The sequence below is a fragment of the Mesoplodon densirostris genome, chromosome 1 (genome assembly GCF_025265405.1).
Source record: "Mesoplodon densirostris isolate mMesDen1 chromosome 1, mMesDen1 primary haplotype, whole genome shotgun sequence".
NCBI classification, from domain to species: domain Eukaryota; kingdom Metazoa; phylum Chordata; class Mammalia; order Artiodactyla; family Ziphiidae; genus Mesoplodon; species Mesoplodon densirostris.
In genome coordinates, this window is record NC_082661.1 from 158,576,080 (window position 1) to 158,598,210 (window position 22,131).

At 38.0% G+C, this 22,131-nt stretch overlaps 1 protein-coding gene across 1 annotated transcript in view; it reads left to right on the forward strand.

Moving 5' to 3' along the window:
* ARAP2 (ArfGAP with RhoGAP domain, ankyrin repeat and PH domain 2) overlaps positions 1-22,131 on the forward strand; it is a 191,989-nt gene that overhangs the window by 166,552 nt on the left and 3,306 nt on the right. Inside the window, exons 30-31 of the mRNA XM_060091555.1 lie at positions 9,168-9,231; positions 15,539-15,673. Of these exons, the coding sequence (XP_059947538.1) occupies positions 9,168-9,231; positions 15,539-15,673 (199 nt within the window). The remainder of the gene's footprint in view (positions 1-9,167; positions 9,232-15,538; positions 15,674-22,131) is intronic.

Here is a 22,131-nt window from a genome sequence, read left to right on the forward strand (position 1 = left end):
ATTCTCTATGTATAGTATCATGTCATCTGCAAACAGTGACAGTTCTACTTCTTCTTTTCCATTTTGTATTCCTTTTATTTCTTTTTCTTCTCTGATTGCTGAGGCTAGGACTTCCAAAACTATGTTGAATAAGAGTGGAGACAGTGGACATCCTTATCTTGTTCCTGATCTTAGAGGAAATGCTTTCATTTTTTCACCATTGAGAATGATGGTTGCTGTGTGTTTGTTGTATATGGCCTTTATTATGTTGAGTTAGGTTCCCTCTGTGCCCACTTTCTGGAGAGTTTTTATCATAAATGGGTGGTGAACTTTGTCAAAAGCTTTTTCTGCATCTATTGAGATGATCATATGGTTTTTATTCTTCATTTGTTAATATGGTGTATCACATTGACTGATTTGCGTATATTGAAGAATCCTTGCATCACTTGGATAAATCCCACTTGGTCATGGTGTATGATCCTTTTAATGTGTTGTTGGATTCTGTTTGCTAGTATTTTGTTGAGGATTTTTGCATCTATATTCATCAGTGACATTGGTCTGTAATTTTATTTTTTTCTAATATCTTTGTCTAGTTTTGGTATCAGGGTGATGGTGGCCTCATAGAATGAGTTTGGGTGTGTTCCTTCCTCTTCAGTTTTTTGGAAGAGTTTGAGAAGGATGGCTGTTACCTCTTCTCTAAATATTTGATAGAATTCACCTGTGAAGCCATCTGGTCCTGGCCTTTTGTTTGTTGGAAGATTTTTAATCACAGTTTCAATTTCATTACTTGTGATATGTCTGTTCATATTTTCTATTTCTTCCTGGTTCAGTCTTGGAAGGTTATACCTTTCTAAGAATTTGTCCGTTTCTTCCAGGTTATCCATTTTATTGGCATAGAGTTGCTTGCAGTAGTCTCTTGCGATACTTTGTATTTCTGCAGTGTCTGTTGTAACTTCTCCTTTTTCATTTCTAATTTTATTGATTTGAGTCCTCTCCCTCTTTTTCTTGAAGAGTCTGGCTAATGGCTTATTAATTTTGTTTATCTTCTCAAAGAACCAGCTTTTAGTTTTATTGATCCTTGCTATTTTCTTCATTTCTATTTCATTTATTTCTGCTCTGATATTTATGATTTCTTTCCTCTGCTAACTTTGGGTTTTGTTTGTTCTTTCTCTAGTTCCTTTAGGTGTAAGGTTAGATTATTTATTTGAGATTTTTCTTGTTTCTTGATGTAGTCTTGTATAGCTATAAAATTCCCTGTTAGAACTGCTTTTGCTGCATTCCATATGTTTTGGGTTGTCATGTTTTCATTGTCCTTTGTCTCTAGCTATTTTTTGATTTCCTTTTTGATTTCTTCAGCGATCTCTTTGTTATTTAGTAACATAGTGTTTAGCCTCCATGTGTTTCTGTTTTTTGTTTTCTCCCCTGTAATTCATTTCTAATCTCATAGCATTGTGGTCAGAAAAGACGCTTGATATGATTTAAATTTTCTTAAATTTACTAAGGCTTGATTTCTGACCCAAGATGTGATCTATCCTGGAGAATGTTCCATGTGCACTTCAGATGAAAGTGTAATCTGCTACTTTGGGGTGGAATGTCCTATAAATATCAATTAAAGCTATCTGGTGTCTTGCATCATTTAAAGCTTCTCTTTCCTTATTTATTTTCATTTTGGATGGTATATTCATTGGTGTAAAGTGAGGTGTTAAAATCCCCCAAAATTATTCTGTTACTGTTGATTTCCTATTTTACAGCTGTTAGCAGTTGCCTTATGTATTGAGGTGCTCCTATGTTGGGTGCTTACATATTTATAATTGTTATATCTTCTTTGATTGATTCCTTGATCATTATGTATTGTCCTTCCTTGTGTCTTGTAACATTCTTTATTTTAAAGTCTATTTTATCTGATATGAGTATTGTTATTCCAGCTTTCTTTTGATTTCCATTTGCATGGAATATCTTTTTTCTTCCCCTCACTTTCACCCTGTATGTGTCCCTAGGTCTGAAGTAGGACTCTTGTAGACAGCATATAGATGGGTCTTGTTTTTGTATCCATTCAGCTAGCCTGTGTCTTTTAGTTGGAGCATTTAATCCATTCACGTTTAAGGTAATTATCGATATGTATGTTCCTATTACTGTTTTCTTAATTGTTTAGGGTGTGTTTTTATAGGTCCTTTCCTTCTCTTCTGTTTTCCACTTAGACAAGTCCCTTTGCCATTTGTTGTAGAGCTGGTTTGGTGGTACTGAATTCTCTCAGCTTTTGCTTGTCTGTAAAGCTTTTACTTTCTCCATGGAATCTGAGTGAGGTCCTTGCTGGGTAGAGTAATCTTCGTTGTACGTTCTTCCCTTTCATCACTTTAAGTATATCATGCCATTCCCTTCTGGCTTGTAGAGTTTCTGCTGAGAAATCAGCTGTTAACCTTATGGGAGTTCCCTTGTATGTTATTTTTCATTTTTCCCTTGCTGCTTTCAATAATTTTTCTTTATCTTTAATTTTTGCCAATTTGATTACTATGTGTCTCGGCATGTTTCTCCTTGGGTTTATCCTGTATGGGACTCACTGTGCTTCCTGGACTTGGGTGGCTATTCCCTTTCCCATGTTAGGGAAGGTTTTGACTATAATCTCTTCAAATATTTTCTCGGGTTCTTTCTCTCGCTCTTCTCCTTCTCGGACCCCTATAGTGCGAATGTTGTTCTGTTTAATGTTGTTCCAGAGGTGTTTTAGGCTGTCTTCATTTCTTTTCATTCTTTTTTCTTTATTCTGTTCTGCAGCAGTGAATTCCACCATTCTGTCTTCCAGGTCACTTATCCATTCTTCTGCCTCAGTTATTCTGCTATTGATTCCTTCTAGTGCAGTTTTCATTTCAGTTATTGTATTGTTCATCTCTATTTTTTTGTTCTTTAATTCTTCTAGGTCTTTGTTAAACATTTCTTGCATCTTCTTGATCTTTGCCTCCATTTTTTTCCCGAGGTCTTGGTCATCTTCTCTATCATTATTCTGAATTCTTTTTGTGGAAGGTTGCCTATCTCCACTTCATTTAGTTGTTTTTCTGGGGTTTTATCTTGTTACTTCATCTGGTACATAGACCTCTGCCTTTTCATCTTGTCTATCTTTCTGTGAATGTGGTTTTTGTTCCACAGGCTGCAGGACTGTAGTTCTTCTTGCTTCTGCTGTCTGCCCTCTGGTGGATGAAGCTATCTAAGAGGCTTGTGCAGGTTTCCTGATGGGAGGGACTGGTGGTGGGTAGAGCTGGTTGTTGCTCTGGTGGGCAGAGCTCAGTAAAACTTTAATCTACTTGACTGCTGATCGGTGGGGCTGGGTTCCCTCCCTGTTGGTTGTTTGGCCTGAGGCAATGCAACACTGAAGCCTACCTGTGCTCTATGGTGTGGCTAATGGCAGACTCTGGGAGGGCTCATGCCAAGGAGTGCTTCCCAGAACTTATGCTGCCAGTGTCCTTGTCCCCACGGTGAGCCACAGCCACTCCCCGCCTCTGCAGGAGACCGTGCAAAACTAGCAGGTAGGTCTGGTTCAGTCTCCCCTGGGGTCACTGCTCCTTCCCCTTGGTCCCAATGTGCACACTACTCTGTGTGTGCCCTCCAAGAGTGCAGTCTCTGTTTCCCCCAGTCCTGTCAAATTCCTGCAATCAAATCCCACTAGCCTTCAAAGTCTGATTCTCTAGGAATTCCTCCTCCCATTGCCAGACCCCCAGGTTGGGAAGCCTGACATGAGGCTCAGAACATTAACTCCAGTGGGTGGACTTCTGTGCTTTAAGTGTTCTCCAGTCTCTGAGTCACCTACCCAGCAGTTATGGGATTTGATTTTGCTGTGATTATGCCCCTCATACCATCTCATTATGGCTTCTCCTTTGTCTTTGGATGTGGGGTATCTTTTTTGGTGATTTCCAGTGTCTTCCTCTCTATGATTGTCCAGCAGCTAGTTGTGATTCTGGTGTTCTCACAAGAGGGAGTGAGAGCACTTCCTTCTACTCTGCCATCTTGGTTCAGGCTCCCTCCCTTTTTTTCTTTTTTTTCTTTTTTTTCTTTTTGCTGTATGCGGGCCTCTCACTGTTGTGGCCTCTCCCGTTGCGGAGCACAGGCTCCGGATGCGCAGGCCCAGCGGCCATGGCTCACGGGCCCAGCCGCTCCGCGGCATATGGGATCCTCCCAGACCGGGGCACGAACCCGTATCCCCTGCATCGGCAGGCGGACTCTTAACCACTGCGCCACCAGGGAGGCCCCCTCCCTTTTTTTCTTGATGAGTCTGGCTAATGGTTTATCAATTTTGTTTATTGTCTCAACGAACCAGGATTTAGTTTTATTGATCTTTGCTATCGTTTTCGTACTTTCTTTTTCATTTATTTCTGATCTTATCTTTATGATTTCTTTCCTTATGCTAACTTTGGCGTTTTTTTGTTCTTCTTTCTCTAATTGCTTTACATGTAAGGTTATGTTGTTAATCTGAGATGTTTCTTGTTTCTTAAGGTAGGATTGTATTGCTACAAACTTCCCTCTTAGAACAGGTTGTGCTGCATCCCATAGTTTTTGGGCTGTCGTGTTTTCATTGTCATTTGTTTCTAGGTATTTTTTGGTTTCCCCTTTGATTTCTTCAGTGATCTCTTGGTTATTAAGCAGTCCGTTGTTTAGGCTCCATGTGTTTGTATTTTTTACAGATTTTTTTCTGTAATTGATATCTAGTCTCATAGCATTGTGGTCAGAAAAGATACTTGATACGATTTCAGTTTTCTTAAATTTACCAGGGCTTGATTTGTGACCCAAGATATGATCTATCCTGGAGAATGTTCCATGAGCACTTGAGAAGAATGTATTCTGTTGTTTTTGGATGGATTGTCCTATAATTATCAATTAAGTCCATCTTGTTTAATGTACCTCTTAAAGCTTGTGTTCCTTTATTTTTTTTCATTTTGGATGATCTGTCCATTGGTAAAAGTGGGGTGTTAAAATCCCCTACTATGATTGTGTTAATGTTGATTTCCCCTTTTATGGCTGTTAGTATTTCCCTTATGTATTGAGGTTCTCCTATGTTGGGTTCATAAATATTTACAATTGTTATATCTTCTTGGATTGATCCCTTGATCATTATGCAGTGTCCTTCTTTGTCTCTTCTAATAGTCTTGTTTTAAAGTCTATTTTGTCTGATATGAGAATTGCTACTCCAGCTTTCTTTTGGTTTCCATTTGCATGGAATATCTTTTTCCATCCCCTTACTTTCAGTCTGTATGTGTCTCTAGGTCTGAAGTGGGTCTTTTGTAGGCAGCATATATATGGGTCTTGTTTTTGGATCCATTCAGCCAATCTTTGTCTTTTGGTGGGAGCATTAGGTCCATTTACATTTAAGGTAATTATAGATATGTATGTTCCTATTCCCATTTTCTTAATTGTTTTGGGTTTGTTATTGTAGGTCTTTTCTTTTCTCTTGTGTTTCATGCCTAGAGAAGTTCCTTTAGCATTTTTTGTAAAGCTGGTTTCATGGTCCTGAATTCTCTTAGCTTTTGCTTGTCTTTAAAGGTTTTAACTTCTCCATCAAATCTGAATGAGGGCTTCCCTTGTGGCAGTGGTTGGGAGTCCTCCTGCTGATGCAGGGGAAATGGGTTTGTGCCCGGTCTGGGAAGATACCACATGCCGTGGAGCGGCTGGGCCCATGAGCCATGGTCGCTGAGCCTGCACATCCGGACCCTGTGCTCTGCAACAGGAGAGGCCACAACAGTGAGAGGCCCACATAGTTCAAAAAAAAAAAAATCTGAATGAGATCCTTGCTGGGTAATCTTGGCTGTAGGTTTTTCTCCTTCATCACTTTAAATATGTCCTGCCACTCCCTTCTGGCTTGCAGAGTTTCTGCTGAAAGATCAGCTGTTAACCTTATGGGGATTCTCTTGTGCGTTATTTGTTGTTTTTCCCTTGCTGCCTTCAATACTTTTTCTTTGTATTTAATTTTTTGATAGTTTGATTAATATGTGTCTTGCGTGTTTCTCCTTGGATTTATCCTATATGGGACTCTCTGTGCTTCCTGGACTTGATTACTTATTTCCTTTCCCATATTAGGGAAGTTTTCAACTATAATCTCTTAAAATATGTTTTCAGTCCCTTTCTTTTTCTCTTCTTCTTCTGGGACCCCTATAATTCGGATGTTGGTGCATTTAATGTTGTCCCAGAGGTCTCTGAGACTGTCCTCAATATTTTCATTCTTTTTTCTTTATTCTACTCTGTAGTAGTTATTTCCACTGTTTTATGTTCCAAGTCACTTATCCGTTCTTCTACCTTAGTTATTCTGCTAATGATCCCTTCTAGAGAATTTTTAATATCATGTATTGTGTTCTTTATCACTGTTTGTTTGCTCTTTCATTCTTCTACATCCTTGTTAAACATTTCTTGTCTTTTCTCCATTCTATTTCCAAGATTTTGGATCATCACAATAATTATTCTGAATTATTTTTCAGGTAGACTGCCTATTTCCTCTCCATTTGTTAGGTCTGGTGGGTTTTTGCCTTGCTCCTTCATATGCTGTGTGTTTCTCTGTCTTCTCATTTTGTTTAATTACTGTGTTTGGGGTCTCCTTTTTGCAGGCTGCAGGTTCGTAGTTCCTGTTGTTTCTGGTGTCTGTCCCCAGTGGCTAAGGTTGGTTCAGTGGGTTGTGTAGGCTTCCTGGTGGAGGGGACGCATGCCTGTGTTCTGGTGTATGAGGCTGGATCTTCTCTTTCTGGTGGGCAGGTCCATGTCTGGTGTTGTGTTTTGGGGTTTCTGTGACCCTATTATGATTTTAGGCATCCTCTCTGCTAATGGATGGGTTTATGTTCCTGTCTTGCTAGTTTGCCATAGGTTGTCCAGCACTGTAGCTTGCTGGCCATTGAGTGGAGCTGGGTCTTGGCATTGAGATGGAGATCTCTGGGAGAATTTCGCCATTTGATATTACGTGGAGCTGGGAGGTCTCTTATGGACCAGTGTCCTGAGCTTGGCTCTCCCAACTCAGAGGAACAGCCCTTATGCCTGGCTGGAGCACCAAGAGCCTGTCATCCACACGGCTCAGAATAAAATGTAGAAAAACAAGAAAGGAAGAAAGAAGATAAAATAAAATAAAATTAAGTTATTAAAATAAAAAATAAGTTGAAAAAAATTTAAGTAATAAAAAGAAATAAAGAAGAGAGCAACAAGCCAAAAAATATATCCACCAATGATAACAAGTGCTAAAAACTAAAAAAAAAAAAGGACAGGCAGCACCCTAGGACATATGGTAAAAGCAAAGCTATAGAGACAAAGTCACAACACAGAAGTGTACAAATACACACTCACAAAAAGAGAAACGGGGAAAAAATATATATATATCATTGCTCCCAAAGTCCACGTCCTCAGTTTGGGATGATTATTTGTCTTTTCAGGTAATCCACAGATGCAGGGTACATCAAGTTGACTGTGGAGATTTAATCCACTGTTCCTGAGGCTTCTGGGAGAAATTTTCTTTCTCTTCTTTGTTTGCTCAGCTCCTGGGGTTCAGCTTTGGATTTGGCCTCGCCTCTGCATGTAGGTCACTGAGGGCTTCTGTTCTTTGCTCAGACAAGTAGAGGTTAAAGGAGCAGCTTATTCAGGGGCTCTGGCTTACTCAGGCCTGGTGGAGTGAGGGGTGTGGATTTCAGGGCAAGCCTGCAGCAGCAGAGGCTGGTGTGACGTTGCACCAGCCTGAGTTGCACTGTGTATTCTACCAGGGAAGTTGTCCCTGTATCTTGGGACCCTGGCAGTGGTGGGCTGCACAGGATCCTGGGAAGGGAGGTGTGGATAGTGACCTGTGCTTGCACACAGGCTCCTTGGCGGCTGCAGCAGCAGCCTTAGTGTCTCATGCTCATCTCTGGGGTCCACACTGACATCCACAGCTTGCGCCTGTCTCTGGAGCTCCTTTAAGCCACGCTCTTAATCCCCTCTCCTCGTGCACCAGGAAACAAAGAGGCAAGAAAATGTCTCTTGCCTCTTAGGCAGCTCCAGACTTTTACCCGGACTCCCTCCCGCTAGCTGTGGCACACTAGCCCCCTTCAGGCTGTGTTCACGCAACCAACCCCATTCCTCTCCCTGGGATCAGATGGAAGCCTGAGCCTGAGCTCCCAGCCCCCACCTGTCCCGGCAGGTGAGCAGACAAGCCTCTTGAGCTGGTGAATGCTGGTTGGCACCGATCCTCCATGCAGGAATCTCTCCACTTTGCCCTCTGCACCCCTGTTGCTGTGCTCTCCTCTGTGGCTCCGAAGCTTACCCCCTCCGCCACCCGCAGTCTCCGCCCACAAAGGGGCTTCCTAGTGTGTTGAAATCTTTCCTCCTTCACAGCTCCTTCCCACTGGTGCAGGTTCTGTCCCTATTCTTTTGTCTCTGTTTTTTCTTTTTTCTTTTGCCCTACCCAGTTATGTGGGGAGTTTGCCTTTTGGCAGGTCTGAGGTCTTCTGCCAGAGTTCAATGGGTGTTCTGTAGGAGTTGTTCCTCATGTAGATGTATTTCTGATGTATTTGTGGGGAGGAAGGTGGTCTCCATGTCTTACTCTTCCGCCATCTTGAAGCTCCCTCTCTTTCTATGTTTGTGTTCAACTTTACTTTCTCCTTTTCTCACTATCTTATAATTTATTTGTTTATATTCCTGGCTCCCCTAATAGATGATGTGAACCTAGAGGGCAACATCTCTCTTTTGTGTAGGTTTTCAATAAATGGTTACTGAATCAGTGTTATTGGACATGCAGTGGTTTTTCATTTAGTTCATTTTTCATGAGCCTTGTGGGTATTAATGTTTATAATCATAATGAAGGTGGCTGATTAAGCCTTTTTCAAAAACCTGCTCTTATGTGCACATACTTTTTCTTTTTAGGCTCAGAGTTTCTGGGGAAAAAGATGTTTTACAGTCATGTACCTGAGAAAGCAAATGACATTGACCTTTCTGCCTTTCCAAAAATACCACCGATCATTTTTCAGCAGTTACCAAAGCCTTTGGCTATATTTTGGTTAAATTAGCATCTTTATACTATTTTGATACTGTCCACTTAACAGAAGCCTGAAACAACTTGTATTGAAATACTCCCATTTTGATTACATCAATGTCATTAAAAGGAGAAACCCCAAGAGGTTTCTGATCACTTACTCGCCAAATAAATACATTGGAGAATTCCATTGTCTTTTTGAATATTATATTTTATAAACCTTGTTTTGCAGGCACCTGTGTTGTGATAGCTCACAAACTCAGATGGAGTGGATGGCCAATATCTTTATCGCCCAGGTATCATATCTGTTTCAACTAGCCAGTAAAGTATAACAACTGTTTATAGCAAATGTTAATGGGGTAGTAGTTTTCAAAGAATTTTTAATGAGTTTTATGTGTATACTTTTATTTTATCATTCATGTTTTTTTAAATATAAGAGAACCCAGATTTACCCATTACTCTTTGAAATAGTCTACTCTTTTTTTTGTTTTTTTGTTTTTTTGTTTTTGCAGTATGCAGGCCTCTCACTGTTGTGGCCTCTCCCATTGTGGAGCACAGGCTCCGGATGCGCAGGCTCAGTGGCCAGGGCTCACGGGCCTAGCCACTCCATAGCATGTGGGATCTTCCCGACCATGGCACGAACCCGTGTCCCCTGAATCAGCAGGAGGACTCTCAACCACTGTGCCACCAGGGAAGCCCCTGAAAGACAGTCTACTCTTTGTTGCATCTTTTTTTTTTTTTTTTTTTGGCCAGCCCAGCAGCTCCTCAGCTTGGGGAGGTGCTTCAAGACGGTGGTGTAAGAAATGGACTTGTCTAAGCTGTGGTCCTCCCAGAGTCCCACATTGATCTTTGTTTAGAAAATATGCTCTTTTCCTTCTTGTTCTCCCCACAGCTTCCTGCTTTTTTCAGAAACAAGGACAGGAACCTACATTTCTTTAAATACATATTGTGTGCTAGATACTTCAAAGAGTTAACTCATGTATTCCTTGCAACAAATTGCATGGCACTGCTTATATGTGAGGGAACAAAGGTTACCAAAGGCTCCATGATTTTCTTAGGACCATACATTTAGTTAGTGGTTTAACACAGAGGCACCAGAGGCCAACGTCTATACTCAATTCTCCATTTAGTCTCCTCCGTATTGGAGGACTCACTCTTTCAGTGAAAGGTTAAATAGACCCATTAATAGGACTGGTTTCTTCCCCAACCTTGTCTGGCTGAATTCCCAGCAACGCTTCCCCACAAGAGCATTGAAATTCACTGGTAACAATTAAGTTGCCACTCTTTATTACTGAGGATGTGCTTCCCTGTTTCTCTTACAAGTGAGAAGTTAATTCACCCCCAAATCTTGTCCTTATTTATCTTGAAAACCATTTTCTCTGTTCATTTAACTTATTAACCTTCCCAGTGGTTAATAAACACTGCTTTTCTCAGCCCGATTCTACTGTTACTACCTGGGAATGCATTTTCAGAAAAAGACCAGTGGCTAACTTTTTAGAGACTTTGCTTCTTTTTTGTGACTGTTTAAAAATCCAGATATTCAAGTCCTACTGTAAAAAGAGTAGGCTTGAAGTATTAGTAAAATTGGAACTATAGAGTCTAAAACTGTTACAGTGTCTGGTTATGGCAGAATTAAATTGTTTTCATTTTTATAACTGAAGTCAGTAGGCTCTGTAGTTGAAAATCAAGGTGTAAATATCCAGGAAGCAGAGGTTGCTCTTACCGCCAAGTTATTTCTCCCTGACTCACCTGTCCCTCATTGTGTTGGCCCCAGAGACTCAGCCCAATTACATTTCTTAAGTTCATTCCACTTCTTAGGATTAAGGTAAACAGTAGGGTCCTTTTGGATTTGAGAATTTAATGGTTCACCTCCATAGGGAAAGAGACAGGAAAATAGCAAACATTAATATATACGTTAATACACACACACACACACACACACACACGCACACACAATCCAACAGTGAGTGCCCCTTACAATGCATTCTTTCTGGTGCCCTGAATACTTTTCTAATATCCATCCCCATCCTTACCCCTGCCTCAAAAGTCTTCAGCTTACATGTCACATTCTCAGAGAAACCTTCCCTGACCTTCAGACCAATTAGACCTTCAGGATGTAGGAACACTTAGCATTCTGTACTTCAACACTGTCATACTAATTAAAAAGCATTTGTGTCTTCAGCTTTATGTCTGTCTTTCCTACTAAAATGTAAACTCCATGAGAGGAAGGACCTTGTCAGTCTTATTAGAACTAATTATATATCTGCATCACAGAACCCAATACATCTTACAAAGTACATGCTCAATTAGTATTTCTAAAATAGTATAGAGGATAATCTGATAAAATTTCAAATAGATATTAGTGTGATAAAACAATAAATAAAATAAGCTAGGGAAAGGAAAGCCAGTGTGACTGATATAAGGAGGACATTAATTGAGAAAGATTCTTAGGGAATACCTTTCTGAGTATCTGAAAGGTGTGCTGAGACCTGTCTGAAACGAGGAAGCTGGGTATGCAGAACAGGCAGAGCATTCCAGGGCAGGGATAGGGGTCAGCAAGGTCCTGACATGTTATAATCTTGACTTATTCCATGACTATTATGAAGGCCTATCTGAGACAGGATGTAAGAGATGAGGAAGGCAGGGGACAGATGATGTAGTCCCAGTTTAGGAGGTTCAGTGGGAAACAAGGGAAAGATATAATCAGCTTATATTACTGGATAATAATAATTTTGGTTCCTTTGTTGAACTGCACTGTAGGAGGTCAAAGATGGTAGCAGGAAGAACAGCTCTGTGGAAGAAGAGGGCAGCTCAGACTAGGGTGGTAACAGTGGGTCTGGTAAGACATATTAAGGTCCAGGAGTATTTGAAGGTAGAGGCAGTAAAGCATACATATTGATCAGCTATAGCAGTTTTAGAGGAGTAGAAATCAAGGAAGAGTCCTAGTTTGTTTGGCCTTGGGCAGCTGATGAATGTAGGTGACATTATCAGAGCCGCAGAAGAAAATTGAGAGTACTGTTTTGGCCACATGAAATTTGAGATGCCTGTTAGACATACAAGGGGATATGATGAGCAGCAGTTTAGGTGTATAGATCAAAAACTCAGGCAAAATTTTGGGGCCGAAATGTAAATTTTGTGAAAGTCAGCATTTGGATTGTATTGAAAGACCATGGGAGGATAGGGTGAGATGAGAGAGAGACTGTATGAATGATAGAGAATTAGAACACAAAATTGGAGAGGGGAGGCTACAGGGAGAGAGAGAGAAAGAAAAGACAGACAAATAAGCCCTAGGACATTCCAAACATTAAAGGTCAAACAGAAGCGAAAAATTGAGCAAAAGAAATAAGAAGCTTTGAGGAAGGAGGAAAACCAGGTGATATGTGTAGAGAGTTCTATCAAGGAATTAGAGAATAGAATATTAAACCAGCAGAGGCCCTGAGCCAACAGGAAGCAATGTGAGCAAGTACATGTGTTCATCATTGTGGAAAAAAAATCATTGTACAACAGAGTGTGGGGCACATTTGTTCTCATATTATTGACTATATATTCTGGCCCACTGAGTGATTATAGATATGATTGGGGCAGAGTTATTTATAATCAGAGTAAATACTTATTGGAAGAGAAGGGAGCCTTGTTTATATGGCTATAGATGCAGAGAGACTGGTACATTTCATGGTGGGAAAATGAAATTATTGGATGATTACTAATTTTCAATTAAATCAGTGAGGTCAGCACATGTGAGTTGGGGTGGATATTAGAAGTGTAGGGGCAGGATAAAAGATGAGATATTACCTTCAGAGAGTGAGGGAGCCAGTTGTACTATACTAGAATATAAAAGGAAGGCTAAGTGCTCACTTGAAATTTAAGGGTAAATTTAAAGTGAGATGAATCTCCAGATTGATTTTCTATTTCTTATTTCCCCTCCATCAATTTGGAGGCACCCATGGAGTAAGTAGAATTGGGTTTAACTAGGCTTGGGGCTTTGCCAGGCAAGTGTGATCAAAGGAGAAGCAACACAGGACTTGATCTTATTTATAAGGAGGTGAGTATACTGATTGACCATGAAATCTAAGCCAGACTGTGAAGGAAGTGGGAAAAAATGTGAAAAGTAGAATGGTGGTGGAGAATGGACTGAAGGTCTCAAGGAGTCTAAAGAATATTTAGGGTTAATGAAACTAAACTAGGTTACCTAGAAAGATGTCAAGGTCAGAAAGTGAGAGGCAGAACCATGTTTATTGCAGGATTATTCACCATAGGCAAGGTACGGAAACAACCTTAAGTGTCTATCAATGGATGAATGGATAAAGAAGATGTGTGTAGTGTGTGTGTATATACGCACACATACATATATGCAAACATGTATACAATGGAATATTGTTCAGCCCTAAAAAAGGAAATCTGTCATTTGGGACAACATGGATGAACCTGGATGGCATTTTGCTAAGTGAATTAAGCCAGACAAAGACAATTACTGCATGGTATCCCATATAAAAATCAAACTCATAGAAACAGAGTGGAACAGTTGGTTGCCAGGGGCTGTGGGGAAAATAGTGTGAGGTTGGAAAAAGTGTACATACTTTCAGATATAAGATGAATAAGGTCTGAGGATCTAATAGATGACATGGTGACTATAGTTCATGACACTGTATTATCTAATTTAAATTTGCTAAGAGAGTAGAACTTAAATGTTCTCACCAAAAGAAACCCAGAAAGGTTAAATATGTGAGATGATAGATATGTTGATTAACTCGATGGGGGGAATCCTTTCACAATGTATGCATGTATCAAATCATCACATTGTACACTTTAAATATCTTACAGTCTTGTCAATTATACCTCAGTAAAGCTGTGGGGAAAAAATTTGAAAAAGAAAGTGGGATGCAAAATGAAGATTTGGGGATGTGATCACTGGTTATAATAATGAGAGTATGATCCTCAACTATATGCTCCATGCAGTATGACTTTTGAAGTCACTTATACATAACTATAAATGTTATCAGAACATATTACTTAGATCTAAAGATTTCTGTTATTGGGAAAAATACCTCTTGGATCAATCCACTGAGAACTAATTAGCTAGTATTCACAGCATTGTATATCATGTCAGAAAAAAAAATGTGTTTGAAAACTACATTTGCTCTTAGATTCCTCAAAATACCATTTAACACATATATTATACATCAGTGAGTAAAAGTGTAGGCATAATTCATAGGATTACCTAATTCCTTCCCAGCCAGTATTCTCCCAGCTTTACATGTTGGGAACATCCCAATTATGTAATATCAAATTATTTTTTACCAAGTTTAAGACCATGACATAAAAATAATAATATGAAACTTGTAACTTTCTCTCTGATTGAAATACTGTATAATTTACCATTGTAGATTTGCTGAACCAAAGTAAGCACTTCACTGAAATCCAAGGGTAGATCTGATGCCTATGCACTAAATCTAGTAATAATAGGACCTGCACTGTAGAACCATTGAGGATTAAATGAGATAATATCTGTATATTGATAAGCACAAAGTCAAGCAGTCTGCCCCTCAGTATAACTTAGCTGCTATTTTATAGTGAGTATATAGTCAACATTTGTTGAAATTAGTTTTTTGCTATAAAACACAATGTTAAACTACTAATTGCAACATAAGAATAAGAATCTGTTCATTCTTAAGAGTAGAGGAAAAGAATGAGTAGGCATTTAGCTATATAGTTTACCAAATGGTTTTCATTTCATCATAACATCTATAAACGTCTCATTGTGTGTAGTTGGTATTCTGTATTTCTTTCACAGGTTGTTGCCTGAAAATCAATTTGTTTTTCCCAACTTCTGAAAAGTTAATCTACCCTGAAGAAGAGAAAAATTCTTTAAAGATTTGTCTTTTATATGCATATCTTAAGGATTTATCATCGAGGAGCTTATATTTTTAACCTATGGATATTTCTTCCCTTTGCAAAATTACCTTTTCTCCAGTCATATCTATAATTGCTCAGTGCCCAGAATATGTAGTCAATAGTTTGAGAACAAATGTACACCACTCTCTGTTGTACAATGATTTGCAGTAGAAATGTCTGTGTACAAGGTAACGTTTCTTTGGAATTCAATTAGATGAAAAAGTAACATTTTTCAAAAGGTCATAAAATAAAGATAATTTTTCCAATAGCCATACCTTAGGCTGACTTGGGGTATATATAATGTCAAATTATTTTGACACTCAAGTTTTCTTCGGTGGTAAGGGAAAATGAATGTACAGTTGCTTTGATTACAGGGCCTAAAAATGTAGACACGTATTATATTATTTTTCTTCCACAAAGAGGTTTGCTGGTTTCCTTAAATATTTTTCCCCTTTTGGTTGGATAAGTAGTACAGAAGGCATGTATTTGAAGTTTAGAAATTGAACTGAGACCTCAAAGCTCAGTTCACTTAAGAGTTTTACATCCTCAAGCAGTGCCACCATCAGAGTGAACATCATAATTACAAACAGGCTTCTCATGGAAAGCAGATCATCTGACTTGGATATATGAGAAAGGAGCCAAGTGACTATATAATTTGGTGTACCACATAATAAAAGCACACACCCACAGCAAGAAATTGTGTTTCCACAGCATGAAAGTGATATATGGCCACCAGCTGGAAAGGAACGAAAACGTTCTATAACCAAAACTCCCAAAATTGGAGGTTTGCCTCTAATTCCCATCCAGCATGAGAACAATGCAACTCAAGCCTGGAGAGATATTGAGGTAAGGTTAGGATTTTATTTGTTTTTATATTAATCATAGCATTTGTTTTCTTAAGTCTTAATGTGATTAAATGCATTAATTACTTCATTGGTTTCAAAAGCACAGTAATAAGCACTTTGAAAAGCACGGTAAAAATCACATCCATCAAGAAAACTTTATGAATAACCCTATGCCACTCTCTGAAGTTTTATATTTTATTAACTTCTCTTAAATGATCAATTTTAATAATGTCATTGACCACTCAATTAAATATGTACAATAACACTTTATTTTTTTATTCCTAAAGTGGCCAAGAATGTTAAATATGTATATAGAAGTTCTGGTGATAAAAATCACAGTCTCAAATTAGCCTGACAAGTTCACTTCTAACCTCCTTAGAATGAGCCCATGGCAGAATGTCTGGAGCCACGATAACTATACTTTCCCATAACACAGTCAAATTTCAGAGGCTGGGAACCGATAGGGTGTCTCAGTTAATATAAGGAACTGCAAGATGACCCCTGAGCATCAATAAAGAAGATTCGGCATCTTTCATGAAAACTGTGTGCTTTCCTTCTCACCTTGAAGGGCAGGGTGACCATAAGTAGCATCAATCTTGATTCAGGAAAAGACATAGGCTGTTTGCACGCAAAACTCATTAGACAATTTGCAACTAATGTGCATTTCAAGGCCTTAAATGAGTCCCTCATAGCAAAAAGAGAAGCATGTAAAAGATACTGTTATTTCTTCTTGGAGCCTAGGTTTGGCCATTAAGCTGTGTGAGTTCCTTGCTTTCTAAACAGGAATAACTTTTTAAAAAAATTTTACTGGAATATAGTTGATTTACAACGTTGTGTTAGTTTCAGGTGTAACAGGAATAACTTTTGAAAGAAAAAAGCCATTTTAATTTTGTGATCAGATTTTTTTTTAATGTTTTTCCATGACTGTCTTTCCTTGAACATTTATCTCACTGTAATATGCTTCTTCTCTAGAAGATAAAAGCTTTGAAATAATGGTTTATTCCCTTTGTTGCCTGTTCAGTCCTTATGCGCTGCTGTGATCAAAAGGAGGAATAAGACAGCAAGAACTCAGGAGCTTGTCATTCCTGCCATTCTGCGCTTACAGGTTTTTCTTCCTAATAAACTGCTTTGCAGAACTATGGATTCCTCAGCTAATCTGGAATCTTAAAATTTTAAGAGTCATGTTTCCCAAGAACCCAGATTAGGGAACACAGAAACATAGGGAGTAGATATGTCCTACTGTGACTCCAGCTTCTCCTGACAGTGCCTCAGGATTGAAAGTGAAATATTAATTGCTAGAAGATTTGTTAGTAAACTAAACCAAGCTTTTTTGTAAATTTAGTAAATATGGTAATTCAACAAATTTTAAAATTTAATTCTTAAAAAGAATTAAGACATAATTAGAATTGCAAGTTTTCATATGAACCAATAAAATATTTGTTATTGAATTAGATTTATGTAAATACATAAGAAAATATATTAATAAAATGACAAAGTATTACTAAGATTAGATTCATAAGAAAAAAATATAGTCATATCAACAGATATATTCAAGAAGCGTTGCTTTTCAAACAAATTGTTGACAGATTGGTGAATTTGGTGACTTCCCATTCTGTGAGCTGTGTTGCTTTCATGAGGTTCAGTTGAAACTTGTATGAGAATACCTCCTTCAGGCAGGGAAGGCTTCCTGGAGGAAGAGGCTTCCAAAATTAATTGAGTAAATTAGTAGTGAGCTAGTGAATAAGCCAGAGGAAGTAAGTTGTTGACAAAGGAAATCATACATGAAGAGGCAAATAGTGCATAAGAATGTACAAGCTAGATGCTACCTATGGCCCTCCTACTTCCTCTTAGGTACCTACTTCATCATGTTCATTGTGCTCAGCTTTTATCTGTAAGCTCCTAGGGATAATAAAAGCCCTTACTTCATAGGGGGGTGTTCTCTCTGCTGGGAGACACACTCCATTTCAGATCCTCATTTCCATTTAAACAAACAGTTGTCTCTAAATGCCCTCTGACACAAACTGGCATCGTCTGGACCAGCCTATCAGTCTTTCTTTTTACATTATTAAGACCTTAAGGATAGTGCAGCACATAAATGATGCCCTTCTTTCCACAGTACTGATGCCTTGGCTTTCTTTCCCCACAACATGCAAAGGCACTCCACACACCATATTGTTCATGCAAATCACTCACTACCATCTCTTCTTGATTTCTACCTGTTCACTTCATCATGCCTCCCCACCTTTGTATAAGGTTATGTCATTTAGACTAATATCATAGTTTTACTTGAAATTTCAGCATTACATGTATGAATATTTGGCCTCTAAATTCTGCATCTAAGAGCGTCCCAAAGTCTTTCTGCTGATAATTGAAAAGTAATGAGAACTGTATAATATAAAAACCACTCTATATTGATCCTTGATTTTCCCTAATAGGTGTCATGTGAAACTTTTTAATAAGATTCATATTTATAAACTCCCAGTCACATTCCTATGCTAAATAACCATAATTTTTACTATCTCTCATATTTTTTGTACTGTGATAAAATACACATAAAATTTTACATTTTAACCATTTTAAGTGCATAGTACATTAATTACATTCACATGGTTGTGCAACTATTGCTACTATCTCTCTTAAACATATTCTAATTAAACTTTGGAATTCAACTACATACTAGATAACTAAATATTTCTTCCTATCAGTTTTAGAGAAGAAATATTTATCTGAGATGTATAATCATGAGCTTATCAGAAAATTCTAAATTGCAAAATTATTTACAAATTATGTTGATTAAAATGTTTTTATTCAGCTTGAATTTGACTATCACAAAATTACATGTCCTGATCTGCTGAAATTTAGGAAAATAGAACAGAATATTAAACATCTGAATTTTTTTAAGCTTTCTTCATTTCCTATTCAGAAAATATTTATTGACCACTTCCTGTGTGCAGGCACTGTGATAGGTTTGCATGTCAATGAACAAATCAAACAAAAGAAACCTTGCATTGTATTAACTTTCTAGCAGGGCATTCAGATAATCACGAGAGATATAAGTAGCTTGTCTAGTATATTAGAAATTGATGAGCACTATAGAGAAAAATAAAGAGGTGAGGTGTTGCCCTTTAAACATTATATTAGACATCCTTAGTTACAGCACTGTTTATGCTACTTAGTTTCATTCTTTTTTTTAAAATAGTACTTTTAAAATTTTTTATTTTATATTGGAGTATAGTTGATTAACAATGTTGTGTTAGTTTCAGGTGTACAGCAAAGTGATTCAGTTATACATATACATGTATCTATTCTTTTTCAAATTCTTTTCCCATTAGGTTATTACAGAATATTGAGCAGAGTTCCCTGGTCTATCCAGGAGGACCTTGTTGGTTATCTATTTTAAATATAGCAATGCTTTGTGTAGTATTCTGACACTGTGGATTCTTACAATGCAAGAATATGTATATCTCTCCATCTGTTTGTGTCATCTTTGATTTCTTTCATCAGTGTCTTATAGTTTTCAGAGTACAAGTCTTCTGCCTCCTTAGGTAGGCTTATTCCTAAGTATTTTATTCTTTTTGATGAGATGGTAAATGAGATTGTTTCTTTAATTTCACTTTCTGATCTTTCATAGTTAGTGTGTAGAAATGCAAAAGATTTCTGTGTAATAATTTTGTATCCTGCAACTTTACCAAATTCATTGATGAGCTCTAGTAGTTTTCTGGTAGCATCTTTAGGATTTTCTATGTATGGTATCATGTCATCTGCAGTGACAGTTTTACTTCTTCTTTTCCAATTTGCATTCCTTTTTTTTCTTTCTATTCTCTGATTGCCATGGCTAGGAGTTCCAAAGCTATGTTGAATAAAAGTGGTGCAATTGAACATCCTTCTCTTGTCCCTGACCTTAGAGGAAATGCTTTTAGCTTTTCACTGTTGGATATAATGTTAGCTTTGGGTTTGTCATATATGGTCTTTATTATGTTGAGGTATGTTCCCTCTATGCACACTTTCTGGAGAGTTTTTATCATAAATGGATGTTGAATTTTGTCAAAAGCTTATTCTGCATGTATTGAGGTGATCATATGGTTTTTATTCTTCAATTTGTTAATATGGTGTATCACACTGATTGATTTGCAGATACTGAAGAATCCTTGCATCCCTGGGATGAATCCCACTTGATCATGGGGTATGATCCTTTTAATGTATTGTTGGATTCAGATTGCTAGTATTTTGTTGAGGATTTTTGCATCTACGTTCACCAGTGCTATTGGCCTGTAATTTTCTTTTTTTGTAGTATCTTTGTCAGGTTTTGGTACCAGGGTGATGATGGCCTCATAGAATGAGTTTAGGAGTTTTCCTTCCTCTGAAAATTTTTGGAACACTTTCAGAAGGATGTGTTAGCTCTTCTCTAAATGTTTGATAGAATTTGCCTGTGAAGCCATCTGGTCCTGGACTTTTGTTTGTTGGGAGTTTTTTAATCACAGTTTCAATTTCAGTACTCCTGATTGATCTGTTCATATTTTCTATTTCTTCCTGTTTCAGTCTTAAGAGATTGTACCTTTCTAAGAACTTGTCCATGTGCCTTTCTAAGAACTTGTCCATTTCTTCCAGGTTTTCCACTTTATTAGCGTATAGTTGTTTGTAGTAGTTTCTTATGATCCTCTGTATTTCTGTGCTGTTGCTGTAACTTCTCCTTTTTCATTTCTAATTTTATTGATTTGAGCCCTCTCCCTTTTTTTCTTGATAAGTGTGGCTAAAGGTTTATCAATTTTAATTTTTCAAAGAACCAGCTTTTTAGTTTCATTGATATTCTGTTTTCTTCATTTCTATTTCATTTATTTCTGCTCTGATCTTTATGATTTCTTTCCTTCTACTAACTTTGGGTTTTTGTTCTTCTTCCTCTAGTTGCTTTAAGCATAAGGTTAGGTTGTTTATTTGTAATTTTTCTTGTTTCCTGAGGTAAGGTTACATTGCTATAAACTTCCCTCTTAGAACTGCTTTTGCTGCATCCATAGGTTTTGGATCATTGTGCTTTCATTTTCATTTGTCTCTGGGTATCTTCTGATTTCCTCTTTGATTTCTTCAGCGATCCATTGGTTGTTTAATAGCATATTGTTTAACCTTCACATGTTTGTTTTTTATGGTTTTTTTTCTTATAATTGATTTCTAATCTCATATTGTTGTGGTCGGAAAATATGCTTGATAATGATTTCAATTTTCTTAAATTTACCGAAGCTCACTTTATGGCCCAGCACATGGCCTGGAGAACGTTCCATGTGCATGTGAGAAGAATATGCATTCTGCTGCTTTGGGATGGAATGCTCTATAAATCTCAATTAAGTCCATCTGGTCTAATGTGTCATTTAAAGTGTGTTTCCTTACTGATTTTTTGTATGGATGATCTGTCCGTTGATGAAAATGGGGTGTTAAAGTCCCTCACTATTATTGTGTTACTGTCAATTTCTCCTTATATGGCTGTTAGTATTTGCCCTATATATTGAGGCATCTATGTTGGGTGCTTATATATTTACAATTGTTGTATCTTCTTCTTGGATTGATCCCTTGATCATTATGTGGTGTCCTTCTTTGTCTCTTGTAACAGTCTTTATTCTAAAGCCTATTTTATGTGATATGAGTATTGCTACTCCAGCTTTGTTTTTTTTGTTGTTGTTGTTGTTGTTTTGCGGTACACAGGCCTCTCACTGTTGTGGCCTCTCCCATTGTGGAGCACAGGCTCCAGACGTGCAGGCTCAGCGACCATGGCTCACGGGCCCAGCACTCCGCGGCATGTGGAATCTTCCCAGACCAGGACACGAACCCGTGTCCCCTGCATCAGCAGGCGGACTCTCAACCACTGTGCCACCAGGGAAGCCCCCCAGCTTTCTTTCGATTTCCATTTGCATGGAACACCTTTTTGCATCCCCTCACTTTCAGTCTGTATGTGTCCCTAGATCTGAAGTTCATCTCTTGTAGACAGAATATATATATAGGGGTTTTGTTTTTGTATCCATTCAGCCAGTCTGTTTTTGGTGGGAGCATTCATTCCATTTAGATTTAAGGTAATTATCAATATATATGTTCTTATTGCCATTTTCTTAATTGTTTTGGATTTGTCTTTGCAGCTCTTTTTTCTTCCCTTCCTCTTTTGTTCTCTTGTGAATTGATGACTAACTTTAGTGTTGTGTTTGGATTCCTTTTTCTTTGAGTGTATCTATTGTAGATTTTCAGTTTGCAGTTACCATGAGGTTTTGATATAGCAGTCTATATACAAACAAGATTGTTTTAAGTTGCTGGTCTTTTCATTTCAAATGCATTTCCAATATCCTGCATTTGTGCTCTCCTCGTCTCACAGTTGCTGGTTTTGGTAATCATATTTGTGTGCAGATGATTTCCTACCTTTACTGTATGTTTGCCTTTACCAGAAAACTTTTCCATGTCTAATTTTCTTGTTTCTAGCTGTGG